The sequence below is a fragment of the Penaeus chinensis genome, chromosome 10 (genome assembly GCF_019202785.1).
Source record: "Penaeus chinensis breed Huanghai No. 1 chromosome 10, ASM1920278v2, whole genome shotgun sequence".
Classification (NCBI taxonomy): Eukaryota; Metazoa; Arthropoda; class Malacostraca; order Decapoda; family Penaeidae; genus Penaeus; species Penaeus chinensis.
In genome coordinates this window covers 29,182,763-29,201,065 of record NC_061828.1, presented here as the reverse complement: position 1 = coordinate 29,201,065, position 18,303 = coordinate 29,182,763, and the positions used below count along the sequence as shown (strand labels likewise).

Genomic DNA, 18,303 nt, shown 5'->3' with positions numbered 1-18,303 from the left:
TTGTGTTTGTCACTTACAGGTAAATTACATATACAGAACATGTATATGTCATTTAGTATATATTATAAAGGCACTGGTATATTAACATAGAATGTAAACTTTATAGCTTGTTGCAATATAGATAAAGAAGGTATTGGAGGATTTTGTACACAGCCTCATTGCCATAGTGGTCTGGCAAAGCAAGATGAGGAGTTATAAATATAGCATTATAAATACATGTATTACTAATAAAATTCTTTGATTTGATATGAATCTTTAAAAAAGGCTTCCCTTTACAACACTTAATAAAATAATTATATTTTAAAAAGGAAACATAATGGTGTGGTTATAAGCTGAAATAGTTTCCATACAAAACAGAGTTTAAAGTTTTGCTACATATTTGGAATACAATTTATTTGAAAAAATATATATATGGTCTGGAATATTATGGATAAATGATCATCTGCCTTCCCTTTGGCTGGGAAGTCCTTACACTAAACTATATTTTAATATATGGTTAAATAATTCCTTTACACAGTGTTCCATTATAAACACAATACTGGCCTTCTCAATTTCGCTTAATCGTCATCTGCTCCAACTGCCTGCAAAAAAAGACAATGAAAAAAATTAGGAATCCTCCTTGCTAATTGTATGTGGAAATATTTAGGGGAAAGGAACATACAAAAATTGTTCCTTTCTCAGTGAATATTCAATATCTCATAACATAAATGACTAAAAAATATTTTATATGTGAAATTTTTTTTGATGTTTAGTTTCTTATTACCATAATAAGTATAGCATAAGAAAAAAAAAAAAAAAAAATCTTAAATTAATATACCAGTGTTCATCCATGCCACTATGTACAAAAGAGATGACTGTATGCATCGGAATAAGGAAAAAAGAATCATAAGAGGCTTTTATAAGAATGGAAAGTAGCCTCCAAGAATGTTAAAACTCAGAGGGTGTACAAAATGAAAAAGTTTGGGAAATGTGGTCCTGAAATAATGAGATTTCAGCTTCAATATTTCACATAACCTTATGATCTCAAAATAACCCTCACATAACCAAACAAAAATCAAAATCAATGATAATTATGTCCTTCAGGTAATGTTCCTCCTGAAGTTTAACCACTACATTTTTGCAAACCACTGCATCATCATTCAAACTTTATTTTAAAAAGTTAAATAAACTACTATTCTTTTTTATACTCCCTTATAAATTCAAAACAAAACAAACCAATAAGTACAATGCTATCACAGAAAGGTAAACTAGAAAAATCAAATTCCTCCTCAAATGGCTCCACTTACTTGACTTTTTAATTTTATATTTTTAAGTGTGAGGAATAACTTCTACGAAAGTTCTAAGACCTGGATGATCGAAAAGCTGAAAGTAGGCCAACTCTACGATTCAACCATTCTTGTAAACCACCCTGAAGGAAGAAAAAAAACATTTAAAATAATTGATCTTTCCCTATGTTCTGTAGAATGATTGTAATAAAAAGCAATCTTTCTGCTTTATGGTTTCTATAAAATTTCCCGGCAAGAAAAAAAAAAAGGTCTCAGCTACAACTATGATTTTTCTTGCACAATAATTTTCTGATGTACCAAATGACAGTGAAGATAATGAATCTGCAAAATAAGACATGAAATGGAGCCAAAATGAGAAAAAACTAACCACTTCTGGCTGGGACAACAAACGGTATCTTTTGTAATTCATGGCTTGGATGAGTTTGCTCACTCAAAACACTGAGGACTGTTTATTCTACAGAAAACCTCACTGAATATTTTTACACAACTGCACTTCATGTTTGCAGAAACAGGGATGCCAGGGATCACCCCTATCTTGGGTCTTAGCCCTGGACTCAACTAATTTTGCAAGGTCTTCTCTTCTTCCCTCTCCTTTTCCTTCTTTTCTCCAACCCCTTCTACTATCCACTTCCTAAGGATGAAAGGCTGACTTTGTGCCATTCATGAACAGCCTAGGGGAGCCATGGACATGGTATTCACCTGTTTAGTTGTCTAGCATTTACCCCTAAAGGGGACTCTGAGAGGTGGACTATTTCTCTCCCCAACATACTCCTGGCTTACCATGGCCAGTAATCAAGATTTTGTTCCCATATTGGGGTTAATAAGGCATGCCCCTTTGTCAACTAGCCCCACTGATTTGAATTCCCCCAGTTCTCTGACCCCAGTCTCTCCTTTAACCCAATGCTGACGGGTGAAGAAATAAATCAAAATTTTACACTCTGGAGATTTGTGCCAACAAGTAGACACTGGGCATGGGAGTCTGCAACATCAAGCCGAACGTCCTGCTCCAAGCGCTTTGGCACATTGCCGCAGTGTACAGCCATACCCCGCAGACCGAGCGGTTTGTTATGACACTGATAGGCGTGGCCCATCGACGTTGGGTTAACCACTACAGTGAATACTACTATTACCCCCTCCTCAATACCTACTATCACCTCAGTCCAGTTCAAATCCACTCTGGTCATTACATAACCTCTAGGAAACATTCCTCCTCTCCCAACATACTCTACTTCATCACTTCCATCGCTACAGCTTTCTTCATTCTCCTCCCTTATTACTACTCTGCAACCTAATTATCCATTTCTCAGCAATGCTACAATCAATGCCACTCCCTCTTCCACAAGGCCCAATCTTTTTACTACTACCCCTTAAAAGTCTTTTGAGTACTCTGTTTAGCACAGCCAAATGGGATAAATTTTTTGTGATCCCTCTATTGCCCCTTACTCTGACAACACTCTCCACTTACAACAATCCCTCCAGAGACCAGTGGGCAAAGTTTCCTTCCTCAGTCGCCCCGATTGTTCCCACCTTGTCCAAATCACAAACTAAAGTTTGAGAAGTGTTTTCATCTCCCTGACATGTCAGAAATTGGTCAGATTGTGGAGAAGACTTCCTCGCCTGCCTTGTGGACTATGATGCAGTATCAGTATAATGCTACACTATTCTCCCCTAGATACCCATGATGTTTATACTAGAAGAAAATGTCTCTCTGCCCAACCACATAAGCCCCACATTTGTTGGTGTCTGTTCCCAAACATTGCCCATCCACAGCCCGAGCCCCACAATCCTTTGCTCGTTGTCGTAGTCGGGGGGCTTAAGAAACAGGGACTGAGGCACAATGTAGGGGATCACCCTCAGCACTTACCCTCAACTAATTTTGCATGGTCTTTTCTTCTCTTCCTTTCCTCTTCCTTTTCTTCAACCCCTTTTCTCCACTTATCCTAATTGTTAACTCATTTTACGATTTTTGCCACAAAAATTCCTTACTTGGAGCCTTCGCCCCCAAGCCCAATTCTATTGCTATATTTTGAAAATGCTGCTAATGACTGTAGATATTGATGCAGCAGAAATTTTTTCAATAAATAATAATTCCACAGCCTGAGGACCTCTATGTGCCCCGCCTGGTCATGATCGATCAAACTGCTTTGCAGTCATGCACATGTGCCAAGTGTGGTGGCTCCAATAATGTATTTCATAGGGGCTGCTCTACCTACGAGTTTGAGTGTGAGGTGGCAACTCTTAACCCATTCGCCCCGGATTTATGTTCTGTTCCCTGTAGTTTTTGGTGAATTTTGTTACAAACAGATGGCTCCACATGTGCTCAGCTGGCAAGGAGTCTTATCAGTAGCCCCTAGTTACTGATCCTGATTTCCCCTTTCCTTGAATTGGAGGGAAAATATTTTTCTTATTAATACCATTGCTATCGATACTGTTATTATTTTACTGATGTTATGATTATTAAATTGTCATTCAAATATTTTAGACTATGAAATGATACAAAAGACCCTTTCCTAAAGTGAAGAAAAAGGGTAAACAGGTGAGATAGGTAGTTCTGAAAACTGGCTATTTGGTGATTAACCCCTTCCCAACGGGTCACGCCGATAGGCATCAAAACAAACCGCTCGAAATGTGGTGTGCGGCTGTACGCCTAGGCGGTGCGCCAAAGCACTACACCGGTGATTCGGGATTAAGAACTTGTAGAGCCATCTATGTGTAAATACAATAAATAAACGTGTATTACAGAGAGCATGGCATGTACTTTTGCCACATGGGGTGAATGGGTTAAATTCAAACTTGGCCTCACTTTACTGTGAGGCCAGACAAGAAGCACGTTGGCAAGATTTTTCTCTTACTCCTTACTACAGGGCTCCATTTCACTACACTCTTCCCAGTTCCAACTGAGGTGTTTCTACACCCCCCCCCCCCCCCACTCTATTCCTCCTCAATCTCATGTTCCACTTCTATCCCCTTCCTCTCCCCATCAAATTCTTCTGCAATTTTAAATCCAGACATGCCAATCTCTACCACTGCCATGACACCTACCCCTCTCTTCTCGCTATAAATGTAGTACACAATCTAAACATTCCCTCCCATCTTCTCTAACCTCACCCTCTCCCTATCCCCTCAGATGTCTATCTCCTCTTCTCTCTCTCTAAGAAGACCTTTGTGTCTCAGACCTTTCCAACCAAATCCACTTCAGAAACTCTCGAAGACTTTCAAAACTATCTAACCATGACCCAAGATAACATGCCTACACCTCATCCAACCTCCAATCTCACTAATCCTATTACCTCTCCACTCAATGTAACAGCCAACATCCATCCTCCTCCTATTCAGTTCCCTCTACACCCCTTCCTCCCAACACCTCCCATTCCCCCTGCTTCATCTGCATCATCCCCCTTTCCTTCCCCATTATCTCTTCCACTTTCCCCTGTGACCTAACAACCCCCTTCCCTGGATTCTTTCCCTTTGACATTTCTCCTGAAACTGTGATCTAATCACCCATAAACCCCCTTTTGTTAATCCCTATCTTACCCTACGGACATCCTTGCAGAATCCCCACATTTCTTCCTTTGATAACTTTGATCTAATCACTCTTGTTAATCCTTACCTTAGCCCACTTACTCACCCTCTCTCTGCCATCCTAGCTGAAGTGCTATATGACTTTAGACATGCAGCATATTTAATCACCAACTAACCCCCCTTTACCCTTTCCACTACTATACCTGTCTATAGTGCTACATGACCTTTGATGTCTGGCACATCTATTTTGCTTTGCAACTATTAAACATTATCCATTATATCTACCATAGCCAATTCTCAGATTTACTATGAATCTGACAATAACTACCTGCATCTGTCCTGTTCTTCATATATATTAGAGCCAATCCTCATATTTTTTTTACCATCTTAGATTTACCATTTTGTATATATATATATCTTTATTGAAACATCAAATTAGATGAATGGAAAACATGAAATGACCCTGCTCTCTATGCTCTTAGCTAAATAGAGGCCTAATTTTGTGGGTCTATTTCTCCTGACTACCAGGACCAAACGGTTTAGAGCACAACTGTGTGCAACAAGATGAGACATTGCCTGGCATCTGGTACATTACCAAGTCTTCACTTACTGTCATCATCCAGTGTATTTAGATTAAGTAGTTTTAATTGCAATCTCTGTTGGCAGGGGCAGAAATGGTCTCTACTCAAATATGTTACGAACCATGAACAATGTAGGTGAAAGATCTGGGCCTGGAATCAGCCCAAAACTTGCAAGAGACCATAATATAAAAGTAAGAGTCATATAGCTAAGTTTTATAACAATGAATCATCACCATATACAATGTAAAAAAATATGCCAAGTTTTGCATTTAAGAACTGATGCCAATTTCAAGCAATTACTAAAACCCTGAGTTGAAGTGTAGGTAACAGACAAACCTAACAACTGGTTTGAAGACATTGTTAACACAAAAATTTAACACAATACTTTTCCTAAAATATGGAACTGGAATCTAAAAGCATGAAACAAACTGTTAACAAAACACTTCTCTGTAATACCACACTACCTCTAACATGATGCTATGCACTGACATCTAGCAAAAAATATCAGAGCATCATAGATAAGTCAAGGTACCCTAGACAGAAATCTCTGGACGGCTTAAAAGGTAATATGCAGTAACGCAACCAACAAATAAATGCTACATTAACCACCCACCAGCACACTAATTAATACATATGCATGTATGCATACAAACCTGTAACTCTTTCAACTTCTGTTTTGAATAGATTACTATGTTTTCTTGTTTTTGATTTTTCCTTTTCTTTAACACTGCATTGCATTGCAGCATTACATTACAATACACTACACAACACACCACTCTCACTCTCACTCATTCTTACTCTTACTCCATTCTTTCATTTAAAGAATTCTGAACTCCTTGTCTTGCTTGTCCATGCAACTTGCCAAGACCAGCAAGACAATGAGGCTGCATTCGGAACCTCCAAGACCTTTATTGCCCACATTGCAACCAGCTCAAAAGTAAACATTCACTATTACATCATACCAGTGTCTTTACTTCACATGCTGTATAACTCTGCTGATGCACAGGTAACTTACCTGCAACTGACAAACACAAAAATATCCTTTGATAACAACAATAAAGGGTCATAAAATTACCTACTAATACATTATGATAGCCTGAACTGTCATTGTTTACATACAAGTGCTACTGTGACACCATCTCATTTTACTCTCACTCTCACTCACTCTCAAAAGTAATTGATGATAAAAAGAGCAAAGGTACCAACATAGAATATGTATCAAATCTAATACATAATTTTTACAGAGGAATATGTATGTGTATGTACATCTGTGTACTTCTCTATATTTGTGTGCTAGTGCCCACCCAGTCCCTTCTTGCTGTTTTGTGGGGGGGCTTAGGAGATGGAAACTGACAGCTGTACTATTAAATGTCACCAGAGAGTAGGCTTTCCCAAGAACCAGCTCCCCCCCCTTTTCTATATTATCAAAGTTTTGTGGGTGTTGTTCATTGCACGGGGTCCCTGCACAAAATGAAAATATAGAATATACTCATATGAACGTGAGTAATAAATCAAAATTATTTTTAAATGTTATTTGAAACATATTATATGGCTCTTATAATACTATATGACATAAACAAAACATACAGTTAGTTTTTAAACTAATGTTGCCCTATTTCAGGAGATATATTATTGCAGAATTCAGAAATTACAATAATAACCATATATTAATGACTCTCATCCCCATATATATATATATATATATATATATATATATATATATATATATATATATATATATATATATATATATGTATATATATATATATATATATATATATATATATATATATATATATATATATATATATATATATATATATATATATATAAATATATATGTATATATATATATATATATATATATATATATATATATATATATATATATATATACATATACGAGTGTATTGTTGGGCCAAACGCCCAAAATTGTATTTACTGCATATTTTTTTATTCTAAACTTTCATCTGTAACATAAGCTTTGATATATCCATATCAATTCACCACAACAGAGACAGAGTACATTAACATGATGCTTGTGTTATAGATAGAAGTTTAAATGTCTGTCAATCTATTTGGCACCATCATTCAACAAGATTAAGGTTAGATGAATTAAAACACTGAGGCAGGAGAGATGTCACAAGTCTGAAAGTAGGAAATATGCAATCCTGGCTGATTTATGAAAAAGTAATATGGTACTTGCTCCGGTTGGTAACCCTGAACTTTCCCATACGATCAGAATTTTTGAGAGTGACTATGAATATGACAGTTGACATTCAGATAGTTGGGTATGACACTATCTTTCCTGAAAAAATTGACTATGAATTTGTCTGTAAATTGTAATTAAGCCAGCACAAAGTGTACCAACTGCAGCACATGGGATGCATCAGGCGTACCAACCAATCCCTGCAGAGGTCACCAGGGAGGAGGCCGGCCCGAGCAGTTTAATATTATATCAAATCTGCCTTGGACCTCAGCCCTCTCTTTTTTTTTTTTCTTCCCTTCCTTTCCCTTTTCTTTTCTTTTCCATACCCTTCTTTTGTCCACTTATCCTAATCGTTGGCCTTTTCGGCATAATACTTTATCATTAATGCTCTATGCCTTTGATGTCTGGCACATTTACTTATTTTAATCTTCAACCATTCTGGAAATAAACAAACACTGTCTTATGAAGAAGAAGAAGAAGAAGATGAAGAAAAAGGAGAAGAAGAAGAGGAAGAAGAAGAAAATCCTTACCTGGGGCTTCATCCTCAAGCACACCCAATCGTTACATTTTGAATACACCACTAATGAAATTAGATGTTGTAGCAGCACAAAATTTTCAGCAAATTGTGTGCTGTTGTTCATTTGTGTGTGTATTTGTGCATGCACATACATAGATGTATATGCTATATATTTCTTACCTTGGCAATTTCCTTTACAGCAAACACAGAAGCAACACCAAGGCCAAATGTAAGAAGATATGGCAGGTACTTAAAGCTGGGAGTTGCTCGTTCCTTGAGCATATTGGTGAGGAACTTCATGTTACTCTCACTGTATGGTGGGTAACGCTTGCTGTAAAAGAGAAATTCATATGTCAGAAATAGGCTAGTTTATATTATAAAAACTTTCAAGGACTGAAAAACAGGTGCAGAAATCCCTCTTTCCTGGCACACCTTAGGGTTGGTACGAATAAACAAGTGAAAACTGAAATAAATTCAAGAGCAACTCCCAGAGTATGAGGTATTTCTTAGGTACGGTGACTATGCCTTTTGGGAATAATCTTTGTTTCCCTTGCCACAACTAGTAAACCAAACCCAATTTTTTCAACCCAGCCTTGCTGGAAATAAAACTTTGAAAATAAGCAAAGAAATTACTCACGCTCCAATAACATCGGCAATCTTGTTGTAGTTCCGAATGAGGCAGGATTTACGGTGAGTAAACGTGTCATAAGAAGCTTTGCCATGATAAGCTCCCATACCACTGTTTCCAATGCCACCAAATGGTAAGTCATGAACTGAAGACAATAGAAAATTTAATATCAGCATGTATATATACATATTCACTAAAAATGTGCTCCACACCTTATAAAACTGACACTTGTGTGGAATTCATGTCAAACAAATTGCAAATTAAAACAATGAAGGAAAGTGCAGGAAAACACACGAATATGGCATATTCGTGTGTTTTCCTGTACTTCCCTTCGTTGTTCTACTTGCAAAACTGTCACTGTATTGAGACTGAGATAAAAAAAATGTAAAGCAATATTGAAATTCTGAACTTTATATATTGTAAAATTTTAGGTTACAGACTGCTTGGTATTCAAAGTGGTTAAATAATGAACTGTATTCACTGAAAAATCTGATGAAATAATGAATATAGCAAAAGAATATATATCTATGATATAAGATATCAAAGCTGTTATTACAATGCAAAGAAAATGTATTTACTTTGTACCACTTAATTTACAAAACACACCACAAAAATGATACAGCAACCCAAATATTGAGTAAAATGTCTAAAAGACACTAACAGCAAACAACAAAAACATGAATCGAAGGAAGCACTTTACACTTGCTTACAATACTTACATATATTAAATCTGCATGCATTCTATCAAAATCATGCAATATCATAACAGGACGCAGGAAGTTGTAATATTCTTCCATACTAAATAATTAAAAAAAAAAAAAGTTACAAAAGTCAGCACACAATTACATCATCCCTGTGTTCACTTGAGCAAAGCGCACTGTCTGGTGAACAGTCTAACTGATAAAATTTTTCTAAAGGTGTTGCACGGTGAAGAGGGCAAGAGTTTGAGGTAGTTCACTTTGCCTCACAGCTCATTTGTCACAACAAAACTGGCTTCCACTTTAGAGCCTGAAAAGTATATCTGTCTGAACTGCAATATGCAATATTTGTTTATAATTAATGTGTGTGTAATATAGAAATCATCTAAATCAGTTTTGAACCTCTATTACAATCTCAATCAGGAAAGCAAGTCATCTCTCTCTCACCAAGTCTTCAAGATGTCTTCCATGCAAGGACAGTTTGTTTACAAAAATCAGCTGAATGGTGTATTTTGCAGGGAAACCGTTCATCAAGAGCATTTTGTGCCAGGGTGAAATGCATCATGCGGAAAAGCTCAAGTGAATACAGGGTAAATCATAACAAAAAGAAAAAATGGTGACTATTCTATAATACAATTCCTCTTTATATTTACTGAAAATCAGAAACTGAGATACATGCTTGGAAACCAACTTCAACTACTTTTACCAATAACAGCTTTGATCAAAGTTTACTGAATCCAATGGTTGACCATGAAAGGCAAGCCATGTCCACTGTAATTCGAATTCAATAATTGTGTGTGCATATAGATGGCTTCACTATCCCACCTGTTTATCTCTTTTCCTTGATTTTTAGATTCTTTTTACTTATCACCTTCAGTATTTTAAGGACATTAAAATAATCTTAATATTAATAATAATAAGTATCAATATAATAGCATCAGAATGGATAAAAAAATCAAGGAATGGAGGAAACGTGTGAGGTTATGTTGGCCCACAACTGACTCCTTGGTGACTAAACACTTGTGGAGCCACCTGTATGCAAAAAAAAATCACAATAAAATACAGTGAACAGTAAATATACCAATGAGTTAAAAACATCACAAAACAAAAATCTAAAGAGCAGACAACAATTAGTAGACTTGCAAGAGGGAAATCAAAGATAAGCCAAGACGGATATGCCACCAAATATGCCTCACAGCATCCAGTGCACACAATCACCTTTGTTTGGTAACATGAAAAAGGGTTACTGTTAAGCTAATTTCTACAAATAACTACCTGACAAGTGAATCATAGTGTCATTCACACAGGAACTGCCACTAGATGTGCGGGCTAAAAAGAGGTTTGGAATATCTTTGTGCTTCGTAAAGATGTATAGAGTTAGTGGCTTCTCCCTGGATAAAAGTAATAAGTAATTAGTGAATTACAGTAACTTTCAACTTCTTACAGTGGGAAATGTAGGGTAAGAATAGAAAGAAATGGTTAAAGAACTGTGAAATACATGTTTTCTTCATCAAAATAACAACAATCCTCGTGGTTCCTCTTGGTATGTAAGAGCTCATGTCTCCGTTTATTTCTGTATAAACATTAAAAGAAGGATCAAGTAAATATTTGTTTTACTTAAGGTGTGTCAAAATGCAACACCTTGCAACAATCTGACTGCTGGTAAAGTAGTATCCTGCCCCATCGTTTAGAGAAAAACAAAAAGAAATATAAAAGCATGCGCATTAGTAGAATACAAAATTATATATACATGCACATTAGTAGAATACAAATTTAATATTAATCTTGTCCCATTTTCACAGTTTGCTTATAAGTAAATGCTACATACTTCAATCAAGAAACCACCACTTGAAGTAACAATATATAACCTAGAATGGTCTCAGTATTGAAATTCTACTTAGACCTTCATGCCTTCCACCACCGTGAAACAAAACATTAAGACACTCACTAGAGAAATGAACTATGCAATCATTAACACATATAGATCCTGTTGAAACATCCTTTGTAATAGCATTCCTTGTCTTTGAGTCTGTGGTGAATATATAGCAGCAAAGGGGATTCTCTCTGTGGGTAAAATTAATCAGCTGGTCATATCTACATCTATCTATCCATTCATAATCCTGCCACTAGCATTAATGTTCTATAATTCTTAATGTCCTATAATTCTTAAAGAAAGGCATGTTTTCTACTGCTTGGCTAATATATAACATATAACATATAACATATAATATATTATATATATATATATATATATATATATATATATATATATATATATATATACATATATATACATATATATACATATATATACATATATATACATATATATATATATACATATATATACATATATATACATATATATACATATATATACATATATATACATATATATATATATATACATATATATACATATATATATATATATATATATATATATATATATGTACATATATATACATATATATACATATATATACATATATATATATATATATATATATATATATATATATATATATACATATATATACATATATACATATATATATATATATGTATATATATATATATATATATATATATATATATATATATATATATATATATATATATAAACACACATTTATACATTATATGAAAATCAGAAAATATATATATATAATTACCACATAAAACACTATATATAATTAACACATGAAATATAAAAAAATATACAATTACCCCTAGAACATATCAAAATATATAATCAACACATAAAATGCATAAAATATATAATTAACGCAAAATACATAATATACAATAAACACAAAATAAAAAAAATGTACAATTAATGCATAAAATATATTAAACAATAAAATTATATAAAAAATATATATAATTATATCAATACATAAAATAAATTTAAAAAGCATATAATAGATAACATATATAAAAAAAATAATAGATAAATTATATAAAAAATATATAATTAATAGATATATAAGAAAAATAAAATTAATAGATATAATATATAAACATAGTTAATTCAGGAATTATACAAAAAAAGTATAGTTGATATATAAAATATAGAATAAATAACTGATATGTAATATATTGAATATAGAATTGATATATAATATATAGATTATTTAACTGATATCCCTTGCACTTTTTATGATAAAACTGTTTTTTTTTTCATTTATTTATTTATGATGAGTTTTTGGTAACACTCAAAATTTGGATGTAGAGTTACACATCACATCACAAAAAAAACTTACTTACCTTTTGTTGATGAAGTTGATAGCCTCATATGCTGAATTGACATTTACAATAGGCATAATAGGTCCAAAAATCTCTTCAGTCATAACCTGCAATAAAAATATGATCACATATCAGATATACAAACACTTGGCCCTATAATTCCTTAAGAGGAAAAACTGTGGCATATGAATAACCTTTACCTAATTCAGTAACCAAAATAGTATGAACATATAACCATACCTAAGAAAGCATGCAGTATAATATACCTTGCTCTCAGGGTTAACATCCACAAGGATGGTCGGGGAAATCCATTTGTCTTGTTTATCCACTTCTCCGCCAACAGCTACGGTCCCATCCTTGAGATACTCTTCTAGACGACTGAAAGGAAGTAGAGTATATTATCAATACTGATGGAAAAAATATAGGCAATTGCAAAGAAATATATATTTGTAATTTTATAGAGAAAGAGAATGTGACCTACTACTATAACTGGTAACAATGCTAAAAATCATCATCATAGTACTAATGATATCATATGGGTCTAATGTCTTAATGGTAAACAGACAGAATTCATAAAATCCCTTGCATGAAATAAAATCTACTGATTGAAATGGAAAAACAAATTCAGCAATACTTTCTTTATTACAACTGTTCTTTGAGGTTAAGAGTAAAATGCATAGAAAATAACACTTACTTGACATGTTTATCTGTAACAATCCTGCACAAATCTGGAGACTTTTGAGGGTTTTCAGTATACCATTCTTTCAGTACCTCCCTTGCCTTGTTCACAAACTTGTCCTGAACTTCCTTTGAACAGAGGATATAGTCAGGGGCAATGCAGGTTTGGCCAAGATTGATGCATTTTCCCCACATAATACGACGAACTGCGACGTCCATGTTCACAGTGTCATCAATGTAGACAGGACTGAGACCAAGAAAAAACTTTACTTGTGCTATATGGCCAGTGTGTAGCAAATATTGTAGTGAAGGAAGGGGCTAGGTCAAAAGGTTATCAAAGACTTTCTTACAAACTAAAGATATCTGAGCAACATACACAAATCAGTATTAGCGGATTTTTTTTGTAAGTCTACATTTTAAGACACTATGTTTTGCCTAACTAAATTGTCACCAATGATGAAGAAAGACCCCCAAAAATGTATGTATTTATAATTTGCTACCACTGGATGACAGTGGATGAGACGGAAAATATGATGGTTGATGGGTGCAAAATATGTACCATAATACAGGAAGGGCTCATTACAATTTAAATCTGTATACCATTCTTTGTTTTTGCTTATAATGAAAGAGAAGAGAAAATTAGTGCAATAAAAAAAAATAATAATATTAATAATAATAATAATTATTATTATCATTCTTATTAATATCCTTATCATCACCATTATTATCATCACTGTCATTATTATTATCATTATCATGAAAATAACAACAAAATTAATAATATTTTTCTAAAAGGTGGAGGGTTTTACTAAATAAATTGCAAACTCATATTTCCTAGAGAAAGCAAATCAAATGATACCTCTTTCCACCCAGCTCAAGAGTGGTTGGAGTGAGGTGTTTATTGGCTGCATCTCGGACAATCTTCCCAACTTGGGGTGATCCAGTGTAGAAGATGTAGTCAAATCGCAGTTTGAGGAGCTCTTCTGCTTCAGGAATACCACCACATATCACATGATAACACTCCTGAGAATACACAGATAATAAAAAAAATTATTATTTACAAGAGACAAAAAAAATGGGGGGGGGGGGGAGCAAGTTGATAACAAATTACCAACTTTAGAAATTAGGAAGCTTTCCTAGCTCAAAACTGGCCTGACACCTTGACCTGAAGTTTAACCCCTACAATTCCCATGATGTGACCATCATGTCATGAAAAATTTTGGTTAGAGGATGGGTGATGTGAACACGCCATCATGGCAAAAAATGTTTTTTAGCTGATGACCGGAGTGAGGGCAATGGCACACCACTCGTGTACAAAGCTCTTGGTGGTGATTAGGCATTCAGGATGGGACTTTTGCATTATTTCCATTGATAAACAAGTGTGGAATGAACCATCTGTGAGCCATGACTGAAAGAATGCTGGGAGGATGCTATTCCCATGCTAAGGATTCTATTCCAGCCTCCCGTGAAGGGCGGCACAAATTGTATTACTGAAAATTAAATATTATGAAAAATAACCTAAAATTAGAGGTCATCAGTATTTAAAAATAAACTAACCATCTACAGAGCTACAAAATGAAAGAAAAATAAGGAATACAAAAGAAATAAAGAAAACCTAATTCATTAACTTACACTATCCAAATATTTTGGAATAAGTTCAGCAATTGCCTGAGCTGTGGCAGGTGAAATCTCCGATGGTTTGATGATCACACAGTTTCCAGCAGCAATGGCACCTAATTATGGTAAACTCTTGGTTAATATCAAAGTTATAGCAGTCAAATTGTTCAGGTAGTATTGATAGAGCATCAGTTAAATATTTCATTAAAAGGGACAAAAAAAAGTTAAGTTTCAGTAAATATGTAATTGAAACCTACTATTCCATATGTAATTTACTGTAACACTACCCTATCAAGTTTCCATTTTGCTTCTGTTCAAAAAAGATTATACGAGCACTAAAATCTCACTTCAAAGAATAATAAAACAAGATGTGTAATACTGACTCTCAGTTGTGCATTATGTACCTGATATAGGAAGAAGAGAAAGCTGAAGTGGGTAATTCCAAGCTCCCATAACCAGCACTACACCATAGGGATCATGGTATATCAAAGGAGTGTCAAACAGGGTCACCAAATTTGCTGCAATCTGAAAATACATTTAACATGAACAATAAGACTTCACAGTATTTCTAATCTAACTTACTTTCCGATGTATGATACTTTATAAATATGGGAGTTACATAACAATACCAAAAATACCCCCCCACCCCCCCCACACACAGTCTGACAGTCTACATACCTTTTCTGGCTTAGCCCATTCATCAAGCCTGGCAAGGATGTGTGTGATGTCATCTTTTAACAGATTTAGTTCAAGCAACACACTTTCCTGTTTTGGCTGAAAGTCAAATAGAAACTCAAGGTTATATCAGAATATACAACAATGTAATTAATCAAACAATTTAAAGAGTAAAGGAGAAAGATGCAAGACAATTATGGACTTGAGGATCCAATAAAAAATAAGAAAATATTTTCACACAATATAGAGTTTAAATAAACATGTAATTAAATTATATATCAGCTGTGGGAAGAAACATAAATGGGTGTCTAAAGCTTAACTATGAATCAATAAGTTCCCCCCTCCCCCTACAGTACCATACATTTTTTGAAAAGGGAAAATAAACTAAAAGACTGTAAAAAAGAGTTCAATTCCAGGACATTTCTGATTAGCACTTGGAACCAACAAAATTAGAACATGGCATAAGATGAGGTTTAACAAAACAACAAAAGGAAAGTAAACAGAAAAGACAAGTAAGTCACAAAAGAGAATAGTGTAAATCATATGAACATAGATATTCAAAATATTTTACCAATACTAAGTCAAAATAATTAGTACTAGTATATCATTTCATTCTTTAACAAACTTTATTGGTATCTAAGATACACAAATCAACAAACCTTATGCAAATCTTTGGCAAGGGCAGTGCAGAACACCGATTCATTCTCCTCATACATACGCTTGAGGGCCTTAAGCTGCTTCTTGCGGAACTCAACATCCCGGGTCCGACCAGAGTGGAAGGCTTCTCTGGCCTGCTGAATCACCTAAAAAAGAAGAAAAAAAGAAAGAGGATTAAGTTGAATCACCAATTTTGATTTTTTTTTTTTTATCTGGAAAATCCATTTTTCATCTCGGGCATATCCCAAAATTAATAAAAATAAAAATGCAACTCAATGTCAACCTCTGCATATAGTCCCATGATCTATGAGTGATGCTGGTGATATAAGGGCAAGTACTGCAGATGAACTTTGAATATACTCCAGCAGGAACCCTAACTAATTTGATAAGAGTACTGTAATCTGAACTCACTCACTATCTACACTTTGAGATAAGATCTACTTATTTCATTTGTCTCAGTTACACATCAAAATTACATTCTAAGACTTTAAATAGATGTCCTTGAAATGGATCGACTGTAGAATGAGTGGACAGATTTATTGAGATAGAGAGATTGAAATATAAATTAATTGCTGAAAAAAATGGTTAGATGTTATATTGAAGCAAAAATTTACATTCATTAGTGTATGAATTAAATATTTCATGAAAAGATGGAACACATAAGATATTAGACAGGGGAGGCTGATTTTGAAAATCTTAATTTATTGGGTTATTGCTAAAATATTTACACCAGGAGTTAGGTAAACAACAAACATGAGTTCTAGCCCAATAAACTCATTGTACAACTGTTTCACATTTGGCCCTTTCAACCCTTTTGGGGTGAAGGGGCAAAATTCAAAATTCAACCCTTACAGTTATTGATAAAAACTCTCTATAGAAGCAATCAGGCAGGTCTAGGAATGTTACATGTAAATTTTACTTGAAATATTATTAAAAACGAAATAATTTCCATTTGAAGGTTGAAAACTTATGGTTTGAGATATGGGCTGCTAAAGTTTTCTTTGGCTTGGAACTCCTATATTATGATCCATAAGTAGGTGAGATGATTGCGTTTAGTTCTTTATTTCTAAGTCTCGAATAATTAGAAGATGTAGAATCATATTTGTTTCATATTCAGTTATATTTTTTGATGTCCAGGCATATAATCTGCCTTTAGGCTTCTGCTCCCCCTTGCCTTATAAGGCAGATTATTACTCAAGAGTTTTACAGTTGCCAGGTTTGTTAACTGAATGCCCCAGGGGCCATAATCTTTATCATTCTTCTTAGCTTTTTTCACAGTTTAGGGGCTTTTCTTCTGTGTCCTCTTCAGTTAGAAGATATTGGGCTCTACAAGTGTTTAGTTTGCTAGGAGTCAAATGATAAGAAGAAAGGCTTCGAGGCCTCTTTCGATCAACTGTCAAACATTAATTGAGCCGCCTCCTACATTTCTATTGCATAACAGCACCTGCCTTTACAACTGATGCAATACATTAAACATAGGGATGCCACATCACGTTTAGATATAATAAATGTAAAATATTACTATTTTAATATAACCAAGATTTATTGCCATATTTACCTTATCATGTTATTACATATAAGGTATAAGGTCTATAAAGACACATATGCTTGTTCTAATTAGCAGCATTAACTTTGAGATGAGGCAACATGCCAAATCATAGACAATATCGCAAAGAACAGTCATAGACCTTTCATGAATACTGCCCTAGGTGAGGTCAATTAATCAGCTCTTTGGTGGCTGAGCACTTGTGGAGCCATCCAGTGAAAAACATTACACAAAGGAAAACTGCAGTGGAAATCAGATGTTCCCAGTGGCAATGGGTTAACTGGTAATTAACCAGTAACTATCTAGGAGAGAACAATGCAAACTGAGAGGAAAACTATGATAATGACCACCAAGAATACCATGACATAAAGCACTATAGGAATGAATCTATTTATCCCATATCTGTTGATGATCTTACAGTAGGAATGCAATTATATTAG

The 18,303-nt window shown here is 34.3% G+C and overlaps 1 protein-coding gene across 4 annotated transcripts in view; it reads right to left on the bottom strand.

Annotated features, from left to right (window-relative positions):
• Positions 1 to 241: 241 nt before the first annotated feature.
• The window catches only part of LOC125029556 (aldehyde dehydrogenase, dimeric NADP-preferring-like), a 22,635-nt gene continuing 4,573 nt past the window's right edge, over positions 242 to 18,303 (bottom strand). For 2 of the 4 annotated variants that reach the window (XR_007115204.1, XR_007115206.1), the window contains exons 3-15: positions 16,320 to 16,463; positions 15,664 to 15,759; positions 15,390 to 15,510; positions 15,001 to 15,101; positions 14,228 to 14,391; positions 13,385 to 13,615; positions 12,957 to 13,068; positions 12,712 to 12,797; positions 10,717 to 10,832; positions 8,753 to 8,888; positions 8,296 to 8,446; positions 1,287 to 1,408; positions 242 to 581 (exon numbers count right to left, since the gene is read on the bottom strand). Coding sequence is in view for 1 of the 4 variants with exons in the window: in XM_047619511.1 (XP_047475467.1) it covers positions 558 to 581; positions 8,296 to 8,446; positions 8,753 to 8,888; positions 10,717 to 10,832; positions 12,712 to 12,797; positions 12,957 to 13,068; positions 13,385 to 13,615; positions 14,228 to 14,391; positions 15,001 to 15,101; positions 15,390 to 15,510; positions 15,664 to 15,759; positions 16,320 to 16,463 (1,482 nt within the window). In the remaining 3 variants the exon portion in view is untranslated. Of the gene's footprint in view, positions 582 to 1,286; positions 1,409 to 8,295; positions 8,447 to 8,752; positions 8,889 to 10,716; positions 10,833 to 11,389; positions 11,506 to 12,711; positions 12,798 to 12,956; positions 13,069 to 13,384; positions 13,616 to 14,227; positions 14,392 to 15,000; positions 15,102 to 15,389; positions 15,511 to 15,663; positions 15,760 to 16,319; positions 16,464 to 18,303 lie in introns of all 4 variants that reach the window. The other 2 variants (XR_007115205.1, XM_047619511.1) reach the window with 2 other exon arrangements.